Source organism: Acomys russatus, chromosome 10 (assembly GCF_903995435.1).
Source record: "Acomys russatus chromosome 10, mAcoRus1.1, whole genome shotgun sequence".
Classification (NCBI taxonomy): domain Eukaryota; kingdom Metazoa; phylum Chordata; class Mammalia; order Rodentia; family Muridae; genus Acomys; species Acomys russatus.
This window is the reverse complement of record NC_067146.1, coordinates 35331820-35357066: the sequence shown is the minus strand read 5'-3', so window position 1 is coordinate 35357066 and position 25247 is coordinate 35331820. Positions and strand designations below refer to the sequence as shown.

Here is a 25247-nt window from a genome sequence, read left to right as displayed (position 1 = left end):
TGTATCTATGAATGAAAGTGCTTTATATGGAAGGTGACTTTCACTACTCTTGCATAAAGAAGAATTAGAAACTGCCGCAGGAAATTTCAGGATGCTCGCTACACTTTTACATCCTCACTGCAGTGAGGATCTTGGCAAATGGAACATAAGGGTCCAGAGAGATCTTCTTGGTGGATTTTGAAGCTTTTGTCAATCCCTTCCCACATAGCCCTATCCCTAAGAATCACAGTTAATAAAGCCCACGAATTCTTCTGATATATTAAATTATGGCCAACATTTTTTTTATATACATCAAAGTCAACACTGAAATTTGAGAGGAACTTTTAAAGAACTCTTTTTTTTTTTTTTTTTAATTTTAAGAACTCTCTTGATAAATGGTCCTGCCTTCTGCCCAATTTCCTCTTGTTCAACAGACATTCTCTAATGAATGGCTGTCCCTGATTTTTTTTTTTTTTTTTTTCTGAAGAGTACAGCTCACTGGTTCAGAGTAGGTCAGTACTCTGGGGGAATTTTTGCGCATTTTAAATTGTCCTGTTTTCAATTTCCTTGCTGTCAAAGGATGGAGTCAGATCTGGTCTACAAATGCTGCCAGTGCTACTAGACAGCAGTAGTTAAAAACAGTCAGAGCTCACAGAGGAAGCTTAACCACGTGGTGGGAGGGGAAGCCTGGAGAAAGAAAGGGGCGGGACATTTGTCTCACTCATTTACATATGGTGATACTTTCCAGGTGGCCAATTTCAAGTCAGGGCTGCAACTTCACCAAAGTTGCATAGAGGTGACTATGATCCACGAGCCAGGGCCCCCATGAGCCAGCTAAGTGTGTGAATCACAGAGACAGTAAGCAGGCTCTGGAAGAGACTCACCTACTCCCACATTCTAGGGAAAACAATGGGATTAGTCCCTCTTGTTGCATTCCATATATTATCAGGAAAGGGGAATTTTAGAAACAGGAATTTTCACTATTTATGTGTTCCCTCTTTGAATACAATGGCATATATCATATATCTGCAAACTGGAGAGACATTAGAATTGAGTCCAGGCTGATCTTTTTTTTTTTTTTAGTTGAATGTTCTGTCAGGGAAATAGACTTGGAACTACTGGAAGAGAGATGTGGACTTTATTATTCTCTGAACCTCCAGAGTTTTTTCAGTGAGAAAGGTACAAAGCTGTGTCAAGGTGTGTGGGGCAGGTTAGATGGAAAGTGTCTGAAGAACTTGTTAGATCCCCGCATGACGTCAGAGAGACCATTCACATCATACCTAGCCAGCTTCCCATTGGCAGCCTTGGCAGACTGCTTTACCATTGTTTATTAGCCAGGGATCAGGCAATAGGGAATGATCTTGTGGGACTGACAGCTAGTCTTCTGTCCTCCCGCTCAGAGGGTGGTGCTGCTTTGCATACAAAGAGTCACACTGATTAGGCATCACTTTGCAGTGGCCTCCAGGGAATGCTCATCCTAGCCAAGCATACTCCATCAGTGGGGACCCTCAGAGCAGCTCTCAGACAGCGAGTAGAGTTGGAACTTAGGGCACCTCTCCTTTTTCTATAGCATTGCATCCTTAGGCACATGTTAGGGATACTAGGGGTGTGTTGGTGTCTTCCCCCTTTTCTGTGCCAAAGCGGGTGCATTCTGAAGGGTGCTGTGACCCTTGACTGAGGAAGAAAAGTTGAACAAATTGCAAGTTTGTCTCCATCAAGCCAGCTTGTCAGGGAAGAAGTCATGCCTAATAGTCGAAGAACACATAAGATGGACATCTTCCAAAGTAAGGGAGATTTCAATTTCTGAGAGTGACTCTAACATTACAACACTTGTACTTTGGGACATGTGGGAGGAGAAAAGTGACTTTCATAGCCATGTGTAATGTCATATCTTTGTCCTTAAACCTCTATCTAGGTCAAAAGGTTTCCACAAGGAAAATGGTTCCTTTGTCCAGAGTCAACAGGAAGAGGAAAGCTGTGAGGGAACTAGGAAAATGTCTTCCTGAGTGACTCATTCTTACCATAACAACTGACACTCATTGGTGGCTGTGGCTAAAGAGATACTCAAAATAGTCTAGAATCCTGTAAAATATATGTCACGGGGTTCTGATGTTTTCAATAGCACAAAAAACCAGAAGTATGTTGGTTTTACAGAGGTATAAAGTGAGACCTTGAGTCCTTAAGTGCCTGGTCATGTTTAGAGACAACCATAGTTGTTTGTAGAGCCAGAATTAAAAAGTCTCAGCCCTGTACTCATTCCAACTTCTAGGTCTGAGCTTAGTGTAGAACACTAAGCACTGAATTTAAATACAGATCTCTGAGGAGTCCTGAGCCCCTCTAGGCATACCTGACATTTCTCCTGATTCCTCTCACACCTACCATGGCCATAACAAATGAGTCTGAAGGAAATCTGCATTGTATGCACATCCTACCATCCCTCACAGAATGCCCATACCTCTAGCAGTCCAACAGCTTTCCAGTTGGCAGAGAACTTAGAGAAAGAACTGAGACAAATGATGTCTGTCCTTGTTAAGCACCTTGGAGAAGAGCACCATGTCTAGGTCACTGGTGGACGATTAGAATTAGTTGAACTACGTGACTCGGGCTACATTCTATAACTTCATTTCAAGGAGTTAGATTGGTAATGATGTCAGCAGCAGAAAGATCTTTCTGTTAGTGAAAGCTGTCAAAGGAAGATTTGAAGTAAGTCCAGCATTTACAGGAAGTGTTTCCAGGTCCCCTAAGGAGGGCAGATAATCTTCTCTGAGAGATGGAAGTCAGGAAGGTTTTGTGAACTACAGCTCAGTCAATTCTACATTTTCCTAGTGAATGGGGTCACATGGAACATAGTTTCTCTACTACACCCTCTGTGAGGCTGCAAGCCCATCTGAGAAGAAAGCATAACAAGGATCCATGCCAAATGATGTACACTCTCCATGATTAATGGGTATCAATCCTGTTTCTCTCCAGAGCAGGAGATAACAGAGTATATAATATGTCTCTGACTGTGGTCATTTCTTTTTTTTTACAATCACTGAATAAAAACAATGTGGCTAAGTGTTTAAAATGTACCAAACTTTGTCTTATTTGTTTGAGAGAAGAATATAGAAGAACCATGTCAGAGATTCCATAGCATAACAGGGCACCGAGATGATAACTATATAAGCAAGCTCACTAGAGCACTTTTAATAAAATATTAAGAACATATTTCAGGTTTGCTCATCAGCAAGTTGATTTTTTTTTTTTTTGCCTGTTTCTGTTATCTGAAATGTCTTAGGAATTGGACTCAAATGTAAATCCAAAATTAATTTTTTCATTATAGTTTGTAAAGTAGCTAGAAGGTAACTTTATACAATATTTTAGTGTACTTGCATTTTAATCTGAAGTGTGTGAGAACTTTATAACTATGTCTTAGTTGAAATCACATAAAAGAGCTTTCAAGGCTGAGTGTTAAGTCATATCAGCTTTTACTCTCTGGCCAGAGGAAATGAGACAGATTAATTAAACTGGAGCTGTCAATTAACCAAGGACAAATATGGGAATGTGACATCAAGAAAAATAAAGGAGATGGTTCAACAACAAGGAGGAAGAATTTAATATTATCAAACACTGGTTTAAAAAAGTTTAAAAAGACATAAATAGAAAAATAGTATTGTGTGACCTTAGTGACAGTTCTTTTGAGTGTCACATGTACTGAGCCATCCTTCAAAATGTTATTGAAATACGTGTGGAGGTTGAAATCAGGTATAGAATTTTCCACACTGGTGGAATCGTATCAGTGTTTGGAAAGTTTCCTATTTGGGAGTATTTTGCATTTGGGATTTTAGGATTAGGGATGCCCAGGTAGGACATGTGCTATAACCACAGTTCAATACCAGGGTAGTGCTAACTCAGATGTCTTTTACCCAACCATGAAGTTCACAATCCATTTGGAAGCAAACAGATAGCAACACAGTAAATATATTCCCATAATGCTCTTGAGGAACATCTGCCCACCCTGATAATCAGATTAGAGGATTGAGAGAGCTAATCAGTAAAGTCCTCATTTTCAGGGTTATATTTAGCATAAAGCAATAGACCTTGACCTTTCAAATGTAGACAACTTTTCTAGTAAAAAAAAAATGTCACTTTTGTAATTTAGACAAAGTCTGTGTTGGCTATGCATTGCTTGCAAATGTTGTATGCCTTATAAATATTCGTTTGCTTTAGTTTATGTGGGAAAGGTTTTATGTCTTACATTAAATTCAAGAGATAATCTACCATCTGTGTGTCGGAGGAGACTGTAGACACATCTGAAAGGAATCTGCAGCTCCTAGGACTGCCAATGCATTTCTCTTATGATTATTAGATGACCCAGAACATCTGCATTAGAAAGAGTTGAATACACCAGCGGCTTGTACTTTGTGTACTACACCAGCAGGGGATGGGTGAGATGTTCCTGCGGTTCGAACAAACCTCCTACCCCATCTTCCTTCCCCTTATAAAGGAAAAACTATAGTTCTCTGTGTAGAGCTGAGGACTCCTACCTTCTTCCCAACATCCATGTAAGCGTGCAGGTTGTTGCTCTACAGTTCGGCTCATGTTCCCCCAGGAAAGAGCACACCCATTGGCTATCCAATACTAAATGGTCAGCCCAGAAAGCACTCATACAAATCACATGATACAGACCAAACAGGCTGTCTTTATGTAGTTAGGAATATATATACAACAACGGTTAAGGAAAAAAAAAATGAGGTCATGATTTGAAATGGAGCAATAAGAGCTATATGGGAGGTCTTGGAAGAATGAAAGAGAAATGGAAAGTGAGCTAACCTCATATCATAATCTATATCACAGATTACTATATTAGAATTTCAAAAATAAATACTTTAAAAGGAAAAGGTATTCTTGCCCAATTTGAGATCAGTTCTTTGACTATTATTTGGAATCCTTTCCTCTCTGGCCCGTTCAAAAGCCTTACTCCCTTGATTCTTATAAAAATCAATTCTAGACTTTTTATATCATTTAGCTAGCATCTTTTCCAGGTTTTAATAGTTAGTCTCTCTCTCTCTCTCTCTCTCTCTCTCTCTCTCTCTCTCTCTCTCTCTCTCTCTCTCTCCCTCCCTCCCTTCCTCCCTGTTTCTGTCTCTGTCTGTTTGTTTCTCTGTGTCTCTGTTTGTCTGTCTCTCTCTCTATCTGTCCCTCCCCTCTCTTTCTCTGTCTCTCTGTCTCTGTCTCTCTGTCTCTCTCTCTGTCTCTGTCTCTCTCTCTCTCTCTTTCTCTCTCTCTCTCTCTCTCTCTCTCTCTCTCTCTCTCTCTCTCTCTCTCTCTCTCTCTCTCTCTCTCTCTCTCTCTCTCTCTCTCTCGCACTTGTTACCCAGACTGAATGTTCATTTACCCTTTATGTTCTACTGGAGCTTCATTTCACTGCTCAAATTTTTAGCCAAATTTACCAAAACTGTTCCTGGTTCTATCTGCCACTACCTCCTCATCACCTGCTTTCCCCTCTACATTCTTTTTCAAGTAAAGTTCCATATTATGGAGAGACAAAATAAGAGCTGCTTTTATAAAAGACAATAGTTGCTGTCACATTGTCCAGGACTTCTTGGTACACATAACACCCCAAACATTTGTAGCCAACATTACCCAGGACTACATTTCTATTTCTATTTTGTCTAACCTTTACGTCACTGCTTGACAACTGTTAATCCTTCCTCATATTTGAAGTGGTTTTCTTGGTCTTCATATCATATTCTTCTGCCTCTCACCTCCTTAGTTACCTCCTACTTCTCAGGGGAGCAGTTCATTTCCTCTTGGTAAGCAGTAAAGGTGGTGAGAGCCCTGACAGCCTAGGCAAAGAGAACTCTTTACAATCTATCAACTGTGAACGCATGCACACACGGATGCCTACATCAACATGTGATGGGGAACAGTCTTTATCCACCCTTATATCATCAACATTGCCTACTTAGCATATCCTCTTGGCTGTCCAGTAGAAAACTAAGAACCAATTAAGAAAATATTAAGTGTCTTAAACTGATGTTTTATTAATGTATCTTCACTTTTTATTATTATGTATACAGTGCTCTGCCTGCATGTACACGTGAAGGCCAGAAGAGGGCATCAGATCATGTTATAGATGGTTGTGAGTCACCATGTGGTTGCTGGGAATTGAACTCAGGACCTCTGAAAAAAGCAGTCAGTGCTCTTAACCTCTGAGCCATCACACTTTTAAAAAATAAATAAGTGACACTTCTATGAAGCTACGTAAGGCATGGTCTCTAAGTGTGCTTCCATATGGCATTTCAGAAGGCACTTAGTGTTACCATTTCCTCGCTGTATTCCGTCCTCTATGGCGCCCTCACATCCCCCCCCATCTTTAATCCACATTTTACTTCTCCCCCTTTACCTCTTCTAACACTGTATTCTATCACCCTTTCCTTGGGTGACTCCCCTAGCCAGTCTCTGACTTGCTACCCAATCTCTGAGGATCTTATAAATTCAAGAAACCTGTCAAGACACAGCAGAGCAGATGCACATATGAACTCACAAGAACTTTGACACAATGTGCACAACGAGCTCAGGACCGACAGAATTCCAGTATGGAGTCGGGGGCTGGGGAGGAATATGGGTATAACCTCCTATCTAGCCAAGAAGCTATTCCAAAGTGATAGATGCTGGGAAAGAGGAAAAGAATAGCTTTATTTAATGGAGTGACACTGAGCATATCAGCCACACAGAAGGCAGGGTCCATGCTCAGTAGTTGCCATCACAAATCAAACTCCATATATATTTTTTTTTTGAGTGTGTGTTTTTGTTTTTAAAGAGAAAAACCATGAAGTTAAGGTGGGGTGGTATGGAGGGAATAGTATTTGGAAGAAGCTAAGAGGGGAAAGAATATGGTCAAAGTATATTGCATAAATTTTTCAATAAACAAATGAAAACACTTTACCAACAATCAGGTGTTATGGCACTCCTGCCTCAGAATCCCATTTGGATTTACCAGTGTCTTTTAGAGCCAGATCCATCAGTTGCTTTATTTGTTTGTTTGTTTGTCTTTTTTTTTTTTCTGGGTTTAAAGTTGTGTACCAGCACACACTGGGCTACATTTAATTGCTTATATTGTTACCTTGGTAACATATCTAACTAAAAGCAACTTAAGGATGGAAGGAAGGAGGGTAGGGTTTATTTGGCTTCCCAATTTAAGAAAGGATACAGTCCATCAAAGTTGAGAGACTGTGATGGCAGCAGTGTAAGATGGTTGATCCCATTTCCTCCTCAGTGCAAGAGCAAAAAGAAAGAACTGCTGGGGCCAGGCTCCCTCGCTCTGCCCTGTAGTGTAGGCCCACAATTGGGTGGTGCTGCCCACACTCACGGTGGATCTTCTAGTTAAAGCCTTCTGAAAAAACTCTCGTCGACCCACGCAAAGACATATTTTCTTAGTGATTCTGAGTACAGTTCAGGTTGACGGTGAAGATTAACCTCATACTTTTCAAGCAACCTGTGTAGGTTAAGCCTATCAGCTCCCGAGAGACGACTGCAGAAGTACCTTATCCAAACTCTTGTTTCCCAGTCAACCCCACAGAAGAGAGTATAGACCGTGTCACAAGATGCCACTACTTCAAAATAAAACCAAATGCCTTCAGGTATTTCTCTTGTATTTCATATCATGATTTTTGTTTGTTTGTTTGTTTGTTTGTTTTTACAAGACAGGGTTTCTCACTGTAGCCTTGGCTGTCCTGGACTCACTTTGTAGACCAGGCTGACCTTGAGCTCACAGAGGCCTGCCTCTGCCTTCCGAGTGCTGGGATTAAAGACTTGCACCACCACCCCCCAGCTATATCATGTTTTTGTTTGTTTGTTTGTTTTTGTTTTTTAAACAAGACCCAACCTGACCCAACCACTGTCTCCCTTACTAACCTCAGCCCATCACACCATCCTCATTTGATCTGTACTCACATTACATAGTGTTTTCTATTTTCCCAGTTTTGCAAGTTCATTCCAACTCCAAGGACTGTGCAAGCTGTTCCCTCAGCATAGCCTTTGCTTGCATGAAGTGCTCATCTCTTGAGCATTACCCCTGTGCCTCCTCAAGCTGAGAGCACAGCCAGATAGGAAAGATGGCTGTATTTTATTTTACTGTGTTAACATCAAACACTCATAGGGATGCTTGGCCATGATAATTACAGGATGGGGTGTAGGAGGAGGTCGTCGGGTGCTATATTTGTTTCAGCTTAGAAAGAAAACAGAGTACACACACACACACACCACACAACACACAATATACACAACACACACACAACACACAACACATACAACACACACACACACACATGCCTGGAAGGAGGTAAAGGCAGGAACCATTTTAGCTAATGTCATCTCATTATTTCCTTGAGCAAGCAAACTCACCCTTCTTATTCATTTCATCTCATCTCCCTACTAAAGTGTGAGCTGCAGTTTAGTGTTTTGTTTTCTCCTCATTTCAGGTGTTCTCGTCCCTCCTCCTGGCTTGTCCGTAAGCTCCTCTTCTGTCAGTGCTTTCAGCCACCAGACAGCACAGACTTGATATTCCCCTCTCATTCCCGTCCTTGACCTCAGAGTAAAATCTCTTCTTTCTGTTGGTGAGGCCCAAATCCTCAAGTTTATCTGACTTTCTTTCTTTTTTTCCTCATCCGTGTTCATTTAGCAACAGGTCCATCAACACACCCCATTGAGTCTATTTTGAAAGTTTACCTGGGATCTCTCCTCCCGCCCTGGCTTCCCCTCCTGTCTGGGTTCAGTCATCACTCTTTCAAACCTCAGTTACTGTGCTTGTCTCTGTTCTGCCTTTACCTTTCAACCTGATTCTGCCAAGACGCTGGTAATGCTGCTAATACATGACGTGTAATGGCACCCCAATACCGAAAACTCCCCCGTGTTTCTCAATTCACTCAGGGTAAGGTAAGCCTTGGGAGTAGCTCGCAGGACAGAAGTGCGTGCTGCCTCCGCATGCTACCCTATTGTGTGTTCACGCGCTGCACTTTGTCACTCCCTTTGTGCTGTCTTTGGCTTGACCTTGGATGATGCTCTTCTTCTCCTAGATGCCCAGATTGGTGCAAAATGACAACTCTCACCTAACAGGAGCAAGAGTTTATTCTGGAGGCAAATATGAATAGCCATGGCCCAGGGACACAGATTCAGGTTACCTCAAGTCCTTTTTCCAAGGTGACAGCACAGTTTGTGAAGTTTTTAGAGTAACAGAACCGAAGTCATAAACCAAGGCACCTTTCAAACACCTTTGTAGAAGCATCAGCTGGGGGCAGGGGGTGGGGGAGAAATCTGGTCTGTAAGTCTCAGATGCTGTCCAATGGCGCTGGTGGAGTTGATGGCCTGTTTAAATGATGATTTCCAAGAGGCTTCATACCTTAGTCATACAGGTGTTAAAACTGACAGGGAGGTGGGCAAGGGACTGTTATTAAGGGAGCTAGAGATAGCTCAAGATAATTGTGTCAGCTCTAGACCTGCAACATTCCAACCTCCCCACAGTCACGGCAGCTATAATTAGTCAATAATCCTTGCAGGAAACTCAGGGTAGGGCATGGCCGCACGATGTTCCCCACGATGGCCAGACATCACACTTTGTTCATTGCTCCCTCTCCCTTTTTCAGGAAGGCTCAATCCTCGGGTCTGATGTTGATAAGGATAGGTAGCAGGCAGCAAAGCAGACTTTAGAAGAGAAGAAGAGCCTCCTGGATTGAATACAGAAACGTGTGAGTCACCACTATCCAGGTTCTTTTTGTTTTATTTTATTCTTTTGTATAACATGAGGCACATAATAGGAGTCATTTGTATAAAATTAAAATTACCAAAAATATGGTCCAGCCTAACAAAGTGAGGGTAATAAATGAGAGAGACGTGATTTAATCGATCAAGTTATATTGTCTTAAAACTTACTATATAGTCACCCTATATCTATAATTATTTGTACCCTATTTGTAATGTTTAGACATATTCTTATCTCTTATAGTATTTATTCCAGTTGATTTTATATCTATAATCTCATATGGAGTAGCTGTCTCTATACTTAGGAAAGGCTGGCCTTTGCTATCCAATTAGTTTATAATTGTTATCTGTGGACACTAACTTAATTTATTACATTTGTATTGTACCAGACTCTTAGTATGAAAAAGAAAATGGAAAAATTACAGAAGAAATTAAATAACAATATAGGTAAATTTTAATAAGATTTTGTTATATTAAATAATATTAATAATGGTGATATAAACAAGAGATTAAACCTGTTAAAAACCAAAATTCCATAGACCGTGTAGACATAATAATACATTTTTAAAATTCTTAATAAAAAAATAAAATTAGACTCCAGAAGGAGTTATCATGCTATTATCTACTTTCTTTTTTTATTAATAAAATGTAAATACTGCTTAATTAATTTTTAAAATCCTGGCCAAGATATAGGATATCCTAAATCCTCAATCAAGAAACTAACTTTCCAGGTGAAGAACATTAAGAGTGTTGTTATCATTAGAAATTGGTGTCTTGGCTGGAGAGATGGTTCAGTGCACTTAAGAGCCATTTCTGCTTTTCCAGAGGAACTGAATTCAGTCCTCAGAACCAATGTGAGGAGTCCAAAGCCTTCTCTAACCCCAGCTGCAGGAGATCCAAGCCTCTGGCCTCCCACAGCACCAGGACCTGCACATACCCACATGCAGGCTCACATACTTACACATAGTTAAAAATAACAACACACACACACACACACACACACACACACACACACACACACACACACACACTGTGACAAGGTTAAAACAGTGCACAGGTTCCTCCATCTTGAATTCTTGCTGAAGCCATTCTAGGTTTAACTAGAATGATCTCCTTGAAGAAGTCCTATGGAAAATTACCAAGCTCTATTCAAGGATCTGAAGGTCAGAATGTCCTAGCTGACGGACCTTAGCTTCTGATAAACTGCCAGTTTATAGAGAGGCCCCCTTCCGCTAACAGCTTATCTTATCTCCTATTAAAAGTGCTTGGTTCAATGTGCTTGCTTTAGTAAAGGCTCTGCAGCTGCCCAGTGAGATGTTAAGCTGTCCTTTCTGTCTTTAAAAACCCAGTGTTGTGGACCTTCAGCACCACACCTGGGTCCCCGGCACTTGGGAGTGGTCCGGCTGGCTGGAATAGACTCTCAACTGGCTATACATTGTGCCTGCTGATCATCACCCCACCCCCAGGTCTCCATAAACCTTTGTAAGAATGGGTCAGTTCTCAAGAAGACTTGATTGTCTTAATCAGAGAATTAGGCATCAGTTTCTTTGAGTTTTGACCCTAAAAATGTAATAACCCTTAATTCTAATCAACTTAGTTGTAACCACATTCACTCTTTTAAAACTTTTAAAAGTATTTTACAGCATACCATACCTTTTAGTTTTAATCTATTTTCACATTGGAATAATTTTTACTGTGTAAATTCTTTCTCATCTAAAAGTATTTTTCTTTTCTTTTTTCTTTCTTTTTTCTTTCTTTTTACTTTTATCTGCATTTATTGTATGTTTAATTTATTCTCAAGCCATCAGTTTTTATTTCTTCAGTTTCTTCTGGGATATCTATTTCTTCTCTGCCACCTCCTCTTCTGGCTTTGGAACAATCTGCTCCTTTTCAGTGAGGATCATCTCGATGTGGCAGGGGGAGCTCATGTGCATGTTAATCCAGCCTTGGGCTCTGTAAATTCGTAGCACATCTATGAAGTGAATCCAAGACAGCCAAGGCTACACAGGGAAACCTTGTCTCAGAAAAAAAAAAAAAAAAAAAGAAAAAGAAAGAAAGGAAGGAAGGAAGGAAGGAGCTTTTGATTGTGAAAGTCTTAATGTAGAATGGTATCTCTCTTTTTTTCCCCTCAGTTTTTATTCTAAAATAGGCCATAATGTATTTATATGAAACTGATTTTTGTTCTTTTAGAAAATAAAGAAAAAATGTTCAGAGAGATAAATTAAGGATTTATTTAGAATTCATCTCTAGTTTTGATATAACCTCTAGATATTAACTTTTAACTTTAAAAAATTTTAAGTTTAGAGGTAGTTTTTAGAGCTCGTACTAACTTGTAATTACCTATTTCATCACTTTTTTGTAATTTTGAATTTTCATTAAAATATTTGTCTATGAATGATTTTTTATTTTATTATCTAGCACACACACACACACACACACACACACACACACACACACACACACACACACACAACTAATTTAGAGATAGGATATCTCCACCATTCAGTAAATGTAAAACCAAGTTATTTTTAATCTGATTTTTAAAAAATACAGGTCCTGGATCGTGGCGGGGGGCGGAGAGGGGCACACACCTTTAATTCCAGCACTCAGGTGGCTGAAGCAGGGCAATTTCTGAGTTTAAAGCCAACCTGGTCTATAGAGCAAGGTCCAGGACAGCCAGGGTTACACAGAGCTGAAAAAACAAACAAAACTAAACACAAAACAGAAACCAAACCAAACAACAACCAAAACAACCTAAAACATATAGGTTAAATTAATATATGTCTCATATATGGAACTAGTAGTGCTAACTCTGGCTTTCTTCAGACATAGACTCCCTCTCTTAAATCAAATACAGAGGAGCATGCACAGTGGAGCGACTGATGTTGGTGATGTAATGTACTGAAAGGCCAGAAGCGTGTCTTTAGAGGCTGGAAAGCAAACAAACAACAGAACAGGAATCACCGAACACCAACGTGTTTGGAAAGCTAACAAATGGAATGGGTATTTTAAGTGAGGTACTTTTATTTGTTGATTGATTGATTGACTGGTTGGTTGGTTGGTTTTTCGAGACAGGGTTTCTCTGTGTAGCCTTGGCTGTCTCAGACTCACTTTGTAGACCAGGCTGAGCCTCGAACACACAACGATCCGCCTGTCTCTGCCTCCCAAGTGCTGGAATTAAAGGCCTAAAACAAACCAAAAATAAAACTCTGGCCAGGAAACAATCCTAAACAGTCACCGCAGAATAAACAGTGCATGAAGCTTAAACCAAACCAAGGGAAGGCCAAGTCCCAGAGAGAAGCAAAATTCACCCAAAGATAACTATTGCTATAGTAACAGAACAAAAGGGGTCACCAATCACCACCACTTTTCACACACATCTGACAGCAGCAGGCAGGTAGCTTGCAGCTGAGCAAAAGTATCTCGGGGGGCATGCTTTGGATGCCTGTCTGATGACAGTTCGCCTTCTGATTGGCTAGAGATAGTGGTCTATTCCGTCAGCACATTGCAAAAGGCTTCACCTGTTAGTCACAAAGCTATTAGGTCAAACTGCAAGGTGAGCAAAGGTAGCTATTACTGCGGCTTGAGAGGAAACCCAGGGTACATTATAACTAGGCTCTGGGTCTGTAACATCCCAGCCCCGCAACAACCATTAAATCACTAATGAATCATATGCTATGCAGAGGCTTCAGTCAAAGTACTGGGGGTTTGGTTTTGTTTTACTTGTTGTTTGTTTCGGTTTGGGTTTGTTGTTTGTTTGGTCTGGTTTGGATTGGCTTGGCCTGTTCAGGAACTTTCTTCACACCTGTCTGCTTCTCCTCGCCTTGTCCCTTGGGTCATCCCTCAGAACATCATCTGACCACCTTTTAATAATTGACCAATTTCTGACTCTTCCTCTTACTTTTTTCTGGTTTATTGGTTATTCCACTCAAATATGTATACTTTACTTTTGAATATTGTTATTCATCCACTTTGATAGAACATAAGTCTCTAGAAGGTGAAGTGATTTTTTTGTCCTTTTACTCTGATTTATACATGTCCAGAAGATATTAGGACTTCAGTACATGTTTGTATTTATTATTGCAGAACAAGAAATGCTCTTATTGTTTTACAGACCCAAATAGACTGTTATGATGAGAAATAATAGAGAAAAGTTTATGTCCATATGATTTTAAGTTTATTGGGCATGATTCATTTCTGAAAAATTATGTCACACTTAATGTTTCTAAAGCAAGTAATAACTAGAGTGTTTGCAATACTGTACTCCATGAAGAGCAAAGGCCTTTTAAGACAGAACTTGAATGATTCCTCCCTCATCTAATTCTTCACAACTTCAATATTTTATTTATCTGGCATTTTTGTTTAAAGCACACTTAATGTCTAATACTGGGGGAATAGGGCAGAAAGCAAAGCAACTTATGAGCCTTATACTAGCCCACATTAATTCTAGCAGAAACTCGATGGAAATTCTGACAGGTAGTGGTGGAAATTTAGTCCACACTTGCATAGTTTTATTCTCCGAAAGTGTTTTCTGAAGAAATAGTTTTAAGACCCCCCCTCCACACACACATAGGGTGCAAGTAAGGAAACAGTGGCCTTTGTGTGTCCAGCACTGTTACCACTGTGAAATATGTTTACTTGCTTCAACAATACAATTTTATTTTAGAATTCTCAATGTATTAAGATACAAGCATAGAAAATATTTTATAGAACTTGCCTGCCAACTGCTAGCTTAACTCCTATTTTCCAATATGCTCCTTCTCTTTTGCTTCCCTTTAGACAGATGGCAACATTGTTGGCCATATTTGGTTAGTAAAAGTTTAGCTTGATATTGAAGAAGAAGAAAAGACAAGTTAATCAGTGTTTGCTTCTCTCTTCTGAGATTTATGAGCACAAATTTTGTTTAACTCACATTCTTTTTTGTATAAGAAATATTTCATAATGTCCATTTAAGGCCATCAATATGGTACTGGGGTTGTATTTATGGAATATGAAAATAGTATAAATTATAAAGAGAAGATGGCTTTCAAAACCAAAACAAAACTCTTTATTGAGATGTTGTAGTGTGACATGGTTCACATGCTTCTAATCTGCAACAACACTGAAGTCACGGTGCTGAGTATAATTCTCATGGCTATAATGGGCAATAGGATTTTCTACAAGAGTAAAAAATCTCTTGTGCTATGGTCTTATTTTTCTTGAAAATATATTTTGTACTGTAAGACTTAGTATATTTAATAACCATGATGTATGTTTATAGTTGTAAAATGAAGTTAAGCTCAGGGTTGAAACAACTATACATATGTTCTTGTTTATGTTAATGTTTGTCATTTTATTAACAGTCAGTCTGCAAGTTGGGTAGTTCATTTTATGTATCAGAGTCAGAAAAACTGGTGAAACCCAACAGATAGCTTGACTAGTTTCAAAGAATTTCTCCCCTAGGGGACCCAATTTTTTTCCATTGAGAAACCAATCTTCACATGGGATACAGCACTTGAGGTTCTCGTTTGCTTCTGTCTGCTTTGCCTATGCATCTCGCAGCCTCTGATGGAACATGGTGCAAGATGAGGAAGAAGAGCAACCATCTTCTTAACTAGGGTCCTCCATCCCCATTCCCATGAGCAGTAGTTGTTACATAATCTCATTGGGCTTTGTGTGGATAGGTGCTGTAACCTGAATGCTTAGACTATGAGGGATGAGGAAAGATTTAATGCTGTTTGTTACCAATTTTCAACTATATTTTTATGTAATTCTTGGGTATAAACAAATAACTAACTCCTTTATATTGATTTGAAGTGTACGGGGGAAGAATCCACCCTAAATCAGAGGGCAAATCTTCATAGTGGAAGCCCAGATTTACAGCCTATCATTGTGTGATTGTGAGCATTTGAACTCTGAACAAGAATGTGTCATTGTAAGCTGGTCAGTGAACAAAGCAGAAAAAATTGTATCACTATATCTTTGGTATATCTATATTCATTATATTTATTTTTAAATTTTTTGACTATGTTTATTTACTCGGGGATGGGTGGGTGTGAGCATGTGTATGGAGATTCTCTCTAACATTTTGGGATTGAAGTCATGGTGTCAGGCTTAGTGACAAACAACTTTACACACTGAGCCATCTGTCTAGCTGTATCGGGACTCCTTGAATCCTCAATTTCTATTTGATTCTAAACATTTGAAGTCCCCTCCCCACACATGAAATCTGTTTCTTGTGTGTCTCAGTATCCTTGAGGAAGTTGAAAAGTGTGATGATCCCCACTTTGTGTATAGGAAGTCGGGAAGTCTCTTTGAGTAGACCTAGGGCCTTCAATTTGTAAGCTCTCTAGAATTTCCTAAGGTCATTATCTGAAATAAAATATGTTAATGTTAAACACAGAGTTTAGAAATCACTTATTAATAAAGGATGTTGGATAATTGTCCTGCTTTTTTATTGTAGGTAAGTATGACACAGGGTAGTGACTACATCAGCACATTTGATTTCATTCTAGCAAACAGTGTGCAAAGTAATAGGTGGTTGTAAGTACATGTAGCTTCCGAAAGGTACTAGACGTCCTAGAAGCAGAACCCAGATGCAGATTTCCATTCAGGTTCCTGATTTATTAAGAGTAAGCTCTCCTGGGGAACCTCTAATGGAGCTGGGAAATTAGAACAGGCAGAAGATGCTTATTAAAAGAAGTCTAGCCTCATCCTGAAATTCCCAGAGCTCTAGAAGTGGGTCAGGTACAACCGAAAGTTCAGCCAAGACAAGGGTGTCATGTTGTTATGACACCATTAGCTAGTTATCTGCTGTATCCTCTGGGGACAAGAATATAATCTTCCAGGCAGGACCAGGCAAAGTGTTTGTACAGCCAAGGACTAACTTGTGACAAAGGGCTGTCCGTAATAGTCAATAAACACGGGTATTAGTGGATGAATGCTTCTCCCTAGGAAAGGAGATCTGGGTGGGACTACAGAAGTATATACATGGCATCAAAGGAGCCAAAATATATGTTCATAGCATATTTAAGAGTGTATATAGAGACATCTATCAGATGATGCCACATAGGAAAGTACAATTTGAAAAACTTGGAGGTGCATAATTAGCATGTAGTGAAGGCTTCTTCTACATTTCAAGTTATTACTTAGTCCTCATTTATATTTCCAGGCAGGTAAGTCACGAGATTAGTAACTGGTCAAAGTCATACCATTAGCAAGTACCAGAGGATGGTCACTTGCTTTTAGTAACACACTAGAACTTTCTGGTGGCCAGAAAGTCAATTGTTAGACCTATCCCAGATCCACTAAATTAGAATTCTTTCCATATTTATCTTAATAAAGGGTGGCCTAGCCTGCGTAAGGATTGAGAGCTACCTGTGATAACAATACATACTGAAATGTTTCTGAAACATGCTGCGGTGTTAGAGCCAGTATGGAGCAATGTGTGCGAAGAGCAGTATCGACAGGTAAAGGTCATTGGAATATTTGTGATGTTTTACAGACACTATGAGAGGAGTGAGAGGGAAGGCGAGAATAAACGTGAGAATGGGTTCTCACCTGCCAAACATCAGACAGAACTGATTATTTATTGTGGCATTATTTTTTAATTTAAAATTTACTATAATTTATTCAGAGTACACCCTGAATGTTATCTCCTCACTTGTATCTTCCTGTTCTCACCCTTCCTTCCTCTTCTGCCCTCCCCTAGACCTCTGACCCAAGAGGACTTCCTCTCCCACCATATGACCACAACCTATCAGGTCTCATCTGGATAGCTTGCTTCCCCTTCCTCTGTGTGCCACCAGGCCTCCCTACCGAGGCACTCCCCATTCTCCCTACAATTGTGGAGAATGAGCTGTTCATTGTCTAGATCTGAACGGGGCGGGGGTGTCTATGTTTACTGAATATATTGTCCTTGGTTGGTGCAACAGTTTGTGCAGGGCCCCTCTGGGTCCAGATCCACCGGCCTTGATGGTCTTCTGAGCCCTCTGGGTCATTCCACACTCCCCACCCGCCGCCGCCTCCTTCTTCCATTACTACTCTCACCACTCTACCTGAGTCCAGCAGCGAGTCCCAGCATGTGCGATGCCTCACTGGGTGGGAGTCTCTCAGAGGACACCTATGTTGGGCTAATATCCACATATAAGTGAGTATAGACCAGTTGCCTCATTTCTTAAAAAGCCGAGTGAGAAAAGCAAACCCCATGGGCAACAGTGGGCTTGGGTAGGCCCCATTAGCTGCTCTGTTCTGTGTCTGTCTGTGTTGCACATGCAAACTTTTTTAACTAAAAAATACATACGTTATCTCTTTCTCAGGACACACAGGACATCTTAAGACTAGGAAGCACATACTATTTCCGCACATATTTTGGAAGTGAAAATGACAGATAAATGCAGAGAAATGTGTTAGTTGTTATGATGTGGTTTAGCCGGGTGGTTTCCTATAAATGCACAATGTTATATTGTCTGAAACAGCGTGCGATCTGAACATATCCAAGTTTCACAACAATATTCCCATATGATAAATGGAATTGTAGATGTGAAACAGAAAAGGAGAGAAACGGGGGAAAGACACAATGCCATTTGAATATAATAAGCTTTTAAAGCAATTTCATGTGCGTACCAACAGCCATCAAGCCGTCTTCTCTGTTATCCATGAGTCTAAACAAGAGAAAGACTGCTAGAAGTTTCCATTCTTTTTCCGAAAATTATGTTGGTAGATCAGAATCAATGTGCTCCCTTTGGCAGGTTATAACTGCTCAGCAGCCCTTGTCCGATGCACGGTAGCAGTTACCTCTAAATCCTACGTATTGCTGAACAGTGTTTCTGAATTGTATAGTAGCTTATCTCTGAACAGGTTTATTTACTATATCTCAGCTTCACTGGTTCACATTTTAGTTCATTCTCTGCGATACATTTATAATGGTACTCTTTATTAATAGGTCTCTTTTAATACCAGATTAAATACTCCAGCAACTTGAGGATTAACGGACAGTCCTCAAAATGACCTCTGACTGAGTTAAATGGCATCAATTACTTGGTGGATGGCTTTGACACTAGAGATGAGAATTGAGAACCAAGAAGGTAAGACTGCAAAAGGACAGAAGAAAGGGCGATGTGTGGGGGGAGCTAAGTGTTTTATACGATATGCCCACTAAACAGTCCCCTCCCCTCACATCCACTGGCAGGTGTTGGAAGAGAAATACTTAGTTTAATCATATTAGGGAAGATTATGAAGAAGCTTTAAAATCCCAAGCCTAGCAAGCAGGGAGAGCAGTGTTCAGAGAAGAGCGGCGCTCAGAGCAGAGTCCATGAGAAGCTGGTTCTCATAGGCAATTTAAAAAAAAACGAAAAACAGCTTGCCTGGTCAGTGCAGATCAGAGGGATGGGCCGCTTGTGGGTGAGCTGTGTCTAGTTCAGTAGTCCACATGTGTACACTAACACTCTACCTTTATTTCAGACAGAAGATGCCAGTCATCAACATCGAGGACCTGACAGAAAAAGACAAGCTGAAGATGGAAGTTGACCAGCTCAAGAAAGAAGTGACACTGGAAAGAATGATGGTGAGTAGGTGTCCTCCTGAATTCACGGGAAGAGGCAGCACGGGAAAACTAAGCTCCTGATGCAGCCAGTATATACCAGAACAGCTCAATGTCCTTACAAATAAAATATCTGTTTAAAATAAATATAATCAGAATTGAAGAAAGGTAATAATTAAACCTATGACTTAGACTATAAGTTTAAGTTCAAGGTGTTGGAGAGCTATGTTTCCTGATGCATGTGCAGATCTCCGCCTGTTTTTGTATGATCACCGAGCTAAGAAATCTTTTATGTTTACGGAAAGACCAAAAAGAAGAAAATAGGGGACCATATGAGACAGAGATGGTATTTTTACCTAAGCGTTCAAATGAAGCAAGACACTGAGACGTTTTGGGCTTGTTCTTGTGAGTTGATAAGATTCTCTTCATTTTATGCAATATTTTGATGTCATTGTTGCATTTTAATGTATGACCTCATATTCTCCAGCCTGTCCTGGCCAGTAGCAAAGAAGTACATTCTATTCTTCCTTTGCAAATAAAGACGATTTTAGCCAAAAGGACTCACTGGCTTCTCTTAAAAACATCTGATAGTTCTTGAGAATAGTGACCCAGGGTCTGCATTAAGTGGAATAGAAAAGAAAAGGAACAGGAAACTCTTATCAAACTGAGCAAATCTTGAGAAATGTAGATACCTGCTTTAAGTAGCTTCATTTTAGTAAGGTTAGCAGAACAAAAACTTCTCCATAAGTGATAACAGCATATCATGTGTGTGTGATCTATGTAATTATATATGTATATATACATATTTATGAGAACAGAGTGAAAGGAGGTTTATATTCTTGCCATGCATTGCTCAAACCATATTCCTAAGCAAATACATTTAAGATTTTAGTTCTTTTATAATTGCCTCCAACTGTCCTGTTACCCCTCTCATAGAGACAAAACTTGTTTGGGTATAAAGATAGACTAAATCTGTAGTCATCCCAATAATAGAACACACCAAAGACAGGCTAAAGTCTTTATCTTGTGCGCAAGATCCTGAGTGTCTTTTGGTTGGCAAGTTGGTTGTTTTCAGGTTTATTAGTCACCTTGGAGTTTTTATTTGGGGTGAAATGACATATACCACCACCACCATTTCCCACTACTCAAAATATTCTTGCTTTTGGAATCTTAAGTAACAATATTATACTGTAAAACTTACTATTTTCTCTGTCCTGTGTTGTCTTCCTCCTCATGTTTTTTTTTCTTTCTTTTCTTCTCTCACCTCCTTCAGTATACATTTTTTTCTGTAGAGTTACACACACACACACACACACACACACACACATACACACACACAAACACTTCACACACACACATGTTGTTTTAGTCCATTCGGGCTGCTGTAAGGGACTAGCATAGATTGTATGGCTTTACGTAAGCGCTAAATCATTTTACTGTTTTTCTCTCCGGTTCTGGAGCTGTGCAGGTCCAAGGTCAGGACCTGTTCCCTCATTCTAAAGTAGTGTCTTCTCAGTGTGTCCTTACATGGTGAGAGAGGCAAGTGAGAGAGTGACCTGGTGAATCTGTCTTCATGGTACTCACGCTGATCATGAGCCAACCCTCAGGGGGAGAGCAGCTGTCGGAGGTCTCATCACCTAGGCGCATTAGATCAGGACTATTTCAAAATATAGAATTTAGAGTGCACGAATAACTGGTCTGTGCATATTCATGCATGTATATATGTATATAGATGCACATAAATGTATGAAAATGGGTGCATCATATATAAATATATAAATGCATGTGTGTATATGTATATGGCATAAAATTGTATTGAAGAAGTCACTAAATTGTTTACATAGCTTATAAAATGGTGACTTCATTATCAAAAATACAGTAGGTCTATGTTACTATCACAAACCCTATGAGCAGATACAGGGGGAGGAAAGCCCCCTCAGGAACAGTCATAGGGGAGGGGAATAGGGGGAAAATGGGAGGGAGGGAAGAATGGGAGGATACAAGGGATGGGATAACCATTGAGATGTAACAAGAATAAATTAATAAAAAAATTTTAAAAAAAAACCCAAAATTTAAAATAAAACAAATTGAAGCTAAAAGCCATGAATAATTTGAACTCTCTTGAATATATACATGTGCACACTACCCATACAGACACAACATTGAAGCCTGGTTGCTGTCTAAGTCATAGTTATAAAACTGTAAACGGCAGACTAATGCCCAGCTCAGCACACGCCTGGTTATTGGGTGTCGACTCAGTGCAGGCTGTGTTGTAGATGCCTGAGCTATACTGCACACAGCAGCCAAGTCATGGCCTCGCGGAGCACATGCTGTGCACTGTTCAGACCAGTCACTCCAGTTGAATTTAAAGCAGTGTGTCTGCACTTCTGAGAATCCAAGACTGAGACTAAGCCAGGAATTTAGCAACCGTTCACATGAAACATTTAGGAAGAGGAGGAGGACTTACTTTGGGGAAATTCCTTATTTGTGTTTCCAGTTGGGCTCAGATGCTGAGCTCCGCCTTTGACAAAGCCAGAGGCAGGGCCTACTAGAGACAGCTGAAGGGTCAGTTTTTTATCCTCTGAAGACTTCTAGAAGAGAAGAGTGGGGTCTGTTTTTTTTTTTTTTTTTTTTTTTTCTACTCTGGAAAATACATGTGCACTGGCAGAAAACATGAAATCCCTTTTTAAAAGCGACAACATAGACATGTATTGTAATAAACACATTTCTGGAGTCTGCAGAATTCTTTTTTAAAACAAATGAGTTATTTCTGTCTTCTTCCTCTGAAGGTTTCCAAGTGTTGTGAAGAAGTAAGAGATTATATTGAAGAAAGATCTGGAGAGGACCCTCTGGTGAAGGGGATTCCAGAGGACAAAAATCCCTTCAAGGAGCTCAAAGGAGGCTGTGTGATTTCATAGGCAGGGGGGAAATTTTCTTAAAATATTTAGAATTTTACTGACAGAGCAAATTGTTCTCCTATGCAATCAAATTTGTACATGTTTAAACTTATGAACTTTAAATTTTAATAAAAATTAAGACGCAATAATATGTATTCTCCTGTTTTGCATGAAGTATTTAGCATAAGGTATAACAAAAAATTAACTGTAAGTACTAGTGAACTCTTTTTTAAAAACTATATCCTGACCTGCCTGCATAGCTTAATGTTTCTTCATTTTCCTTTCAATACTACTGATACCCTTCTAGACCCTTTATAGTTAAACATACATTATTTTCAACATTTCTCTTGTTTACAGGAGTAAGAGTCCTATTGTTTTGATACATGAATGATTTATCTTGGCAAGAAATAATCCACAGGGTTTTTTATTATTATTAGTGAAATTTTATTCCTTGTTTCTTCTTCCTCACTCCAACCAACAGGGATATTATTAACATAACCCCATGTATATTCTTATTCAGTTCTACCTGTCACTAACGGTGTAACTTTTCCCCAGAGTGCCAATTGGATTAAGAGTTCATTATGCATTGAATAAATAAATAAATATACCTACATTTAAAAAGTCCAATCTGCAACCACAGAACACAGTGAATTTAACCAGCAAAAGAATAGACGATTATGCACACAGGGTTAGAAGACAGAGCTCTGCCACTCTGCTGCCTAACTGACTTTGTGGTTTCATGCTTTGCCCTGAAGCACAGCTACTCTAAAAGGATGAAGGTAATACTGGTTCTGGCTCCTATGTTCACAGAGTTTAAAGGATGCAGTTAAAACACTCCTCTTGTATTGTCTGCCATACAGTGAGACTGAGCAACTGTTAGCTATGAACTATTATTAACTGGAGAAAGAACTAGAAAAAGCTTTCAAAATGCTGAAAGTTACAAGCCTTCCCATCCCATTCCCTTGAAGGCCCTCCCCATTGGTGCAGTGCATAGCATGCTGAGTACAAGCCATGTGGGGGGGGGGGGGGTGGGAGGAGGGAGGAATGATGCTGCTATTTTGTCTCTGTTTCTGTGTGAAATGACATGTCTAACTACCCAAACCAAAGCGTACTATCTTTGTCTCTTTATTGCTATCTCACATGGACAGTGAATTTTGAATGCTTCAGTAGTCAAAATACTCCAACACAAAGTGATGGCCATCAATTTGGAGACAGGAAGCTACTGTCTACCGTTGGTTCTTTCAGACAGTCTGAAGGTTGGCTCAGTGCTCTCCCACTAGATCACAGGAAACACTAAACAGTTACCCTCTGATACTTGCCCAACCTATTTCCTCCCAAACAGGTAAAATACAGACTCTGAGGAATAAAGTGGCTGATTTCTGAGGTCAGGACACTGGGTCATAGGCTGAAGGCTTCTACATCCTTTGCTGCACATCTTCATTTAAGATACCTTATGCCACAAAGGCTCCAGGGCAATTATGCAATCTCAATTTTTTCTGAGAAGAAATTATTTTTCTCCTATTTAGAAGTACAAAACCTCATTCCACCAAGCCCAGCATTTTTGTTCATCTTCCTTACTCTCTGTTCCTCCATAGCGTCCATTACTACCCAAGATATTAGTATGTGTAATTATTTATTCGACTGAAGTCTATCCTGAGGAGTTTTCCACCTGTGAGTTAGTGTTTATTTAACAAAGCATTCCATATTTCCTTTTCTTTCTAATTAAATGCGAAGTCTTTGTTAAGATATTCAGCAATATGCAAAATATACTCTGAATTAACATCTCTAGTTTCTGTCCTACCATTTGATACAGACTCTGAAGTCTGATGGTTCAAAGGTAAAACCCCAGCTCTTCTACTGTAGTGAGAATTTTGGACAAGCAACTCCAATTCTTTGAAATGTCATTTTGAAAGGTATAAAATGAACTAAGGGTGATCTTTATTTGGGTATTTGAAATCTCTGAGCTCAGAAATAGTCACATAGACAGCTCAATAAAACGCCTCATTGTAATCCCCGTGGAATTCCTGTAGAGATAAAGAGTCACTGACAGGATGCCCTGATCTTCCCATTGAATTTGGTCATGTTGATCCCCACACCTGAAATGCCTTTCCACTCCAATTTCAGCCCTTTGAAAGCTGTCTTTTCTGAGACAATTTCTTTCACTCCTTCAAGATGATTTCTGTATACCTTTGAAGTCATTTAATATTACTTTACCTTTCTTTATGTAATTTTTAGGGTCTTAACTTCAATGTTATAGCATAATTTCCCCAAGCTTAAAAGTTCTGTTCATCCTTGAAACAACTTAACCTAATAACAAACTGTTACTAGAATTAAACTGATTCATCGATATTTAGTTCAATTAAGAACAGGGGGGAAAAAAAAACAGAGTAAATATTTATATTAGGCAAGGCGGGATTCTTATGGCACTAGGTTAAGTTTATTATTGATTCAAAATATGTGTTGTTGGATGTATTTTGAGTAAGCAAGAAGTCAAAGGGAAGAACTGCAGAGAAAGATATCAAGCCTGAAGGAAATGAAGTTGTGGCTGTTTTCTCAGACAGCACTGCCGCAGTTGAAAATGACAATGGTTTCTTCAAATACTTTCTTCATTTCAGGGCCAAGAGTTACTAGGTTAAGGAGGATTGGTCAAAGCAGACAAAAACAAAGCAACAATCAAAGAACAACAAAATCTCCTAAAATGCTTCAGCGTTTGGCTCCTTAACGATGTCTGCTGCTGTATTAGTAAGAGTGAGTAACTGTTGAGTCTAGCATTTGATCACGTATACTTTGAGATGTGAGCATGTGGGTGAGTTCAAAATGTACCAAAAGGCTAAGAAGATGGAGGAGGAGGAGGAGGAGGAGGAGGAGGAGGAGGAGAAGGGGGAGGAGGAAGGGTGGAGACCCAGAAGAGTAGCCCAAAGAGGAGGGAAAAACAACCCTGGTGTTATTTGAATTGAGTTGAACTTACTTGAATTTTTTTTTTTTTAAATCTGATCTCAAGTTTCATCAGTTGCAAAAGAAACTCATTGTGTGTGCAAGCTGGGAACCTTAACAACAACAGTTATCACTTGTGGTAGGATTTAAAGACTTACAGTGACAATGTTGAGAAA

The 25247-nt window shown here is 39.6% G+C and overlaps 1 protein-coding gene across 1 annotated transcript; it reads left to right on the top strand.

Moving 5' to 3' along the window:
* Positions 1 to 464: 464 nt before the first annotated feature.
* On the top strand, positions 465 to 22275 carry Gngt1 (G protein subunit gamma transducin 1). The gene is made up of 3 exons (XM_051151988.1): positions 465 to 491; positions 19162 to 19264; positions 22030 to 22275. The coding sequence occupies exons 2-3, from the start codon at positions 19169 to 19171 to the stop codon at positions 22156 to 22158; spliced, it is 225 nt and encodes a 74-aa protein (XP_051007945.1). The 5' UTR covers positions 465 to 491; positions 19162 to 19168; the 3' UTR covers positions 22159 to 22275.
* Positions 22276 to 25247: the final 2972 nt, after the last annotated feature.

Coding starts and splice junctions, on each gene's coding strand:
- Gngt1 (XM_051151988.1), top strand. CDS start 19,169: ATGCCAGTCATCAACATCGAGGACCTGACAGAAAAAGACAAGCTGAAG. Junction 19,265..22,029: donor TGACACTGGAAAGAATGATG/GTGAGTAGGTGT, acceptor CTTCCTCTGAAG/GTTTCCAAGTGTTGTGAAGA.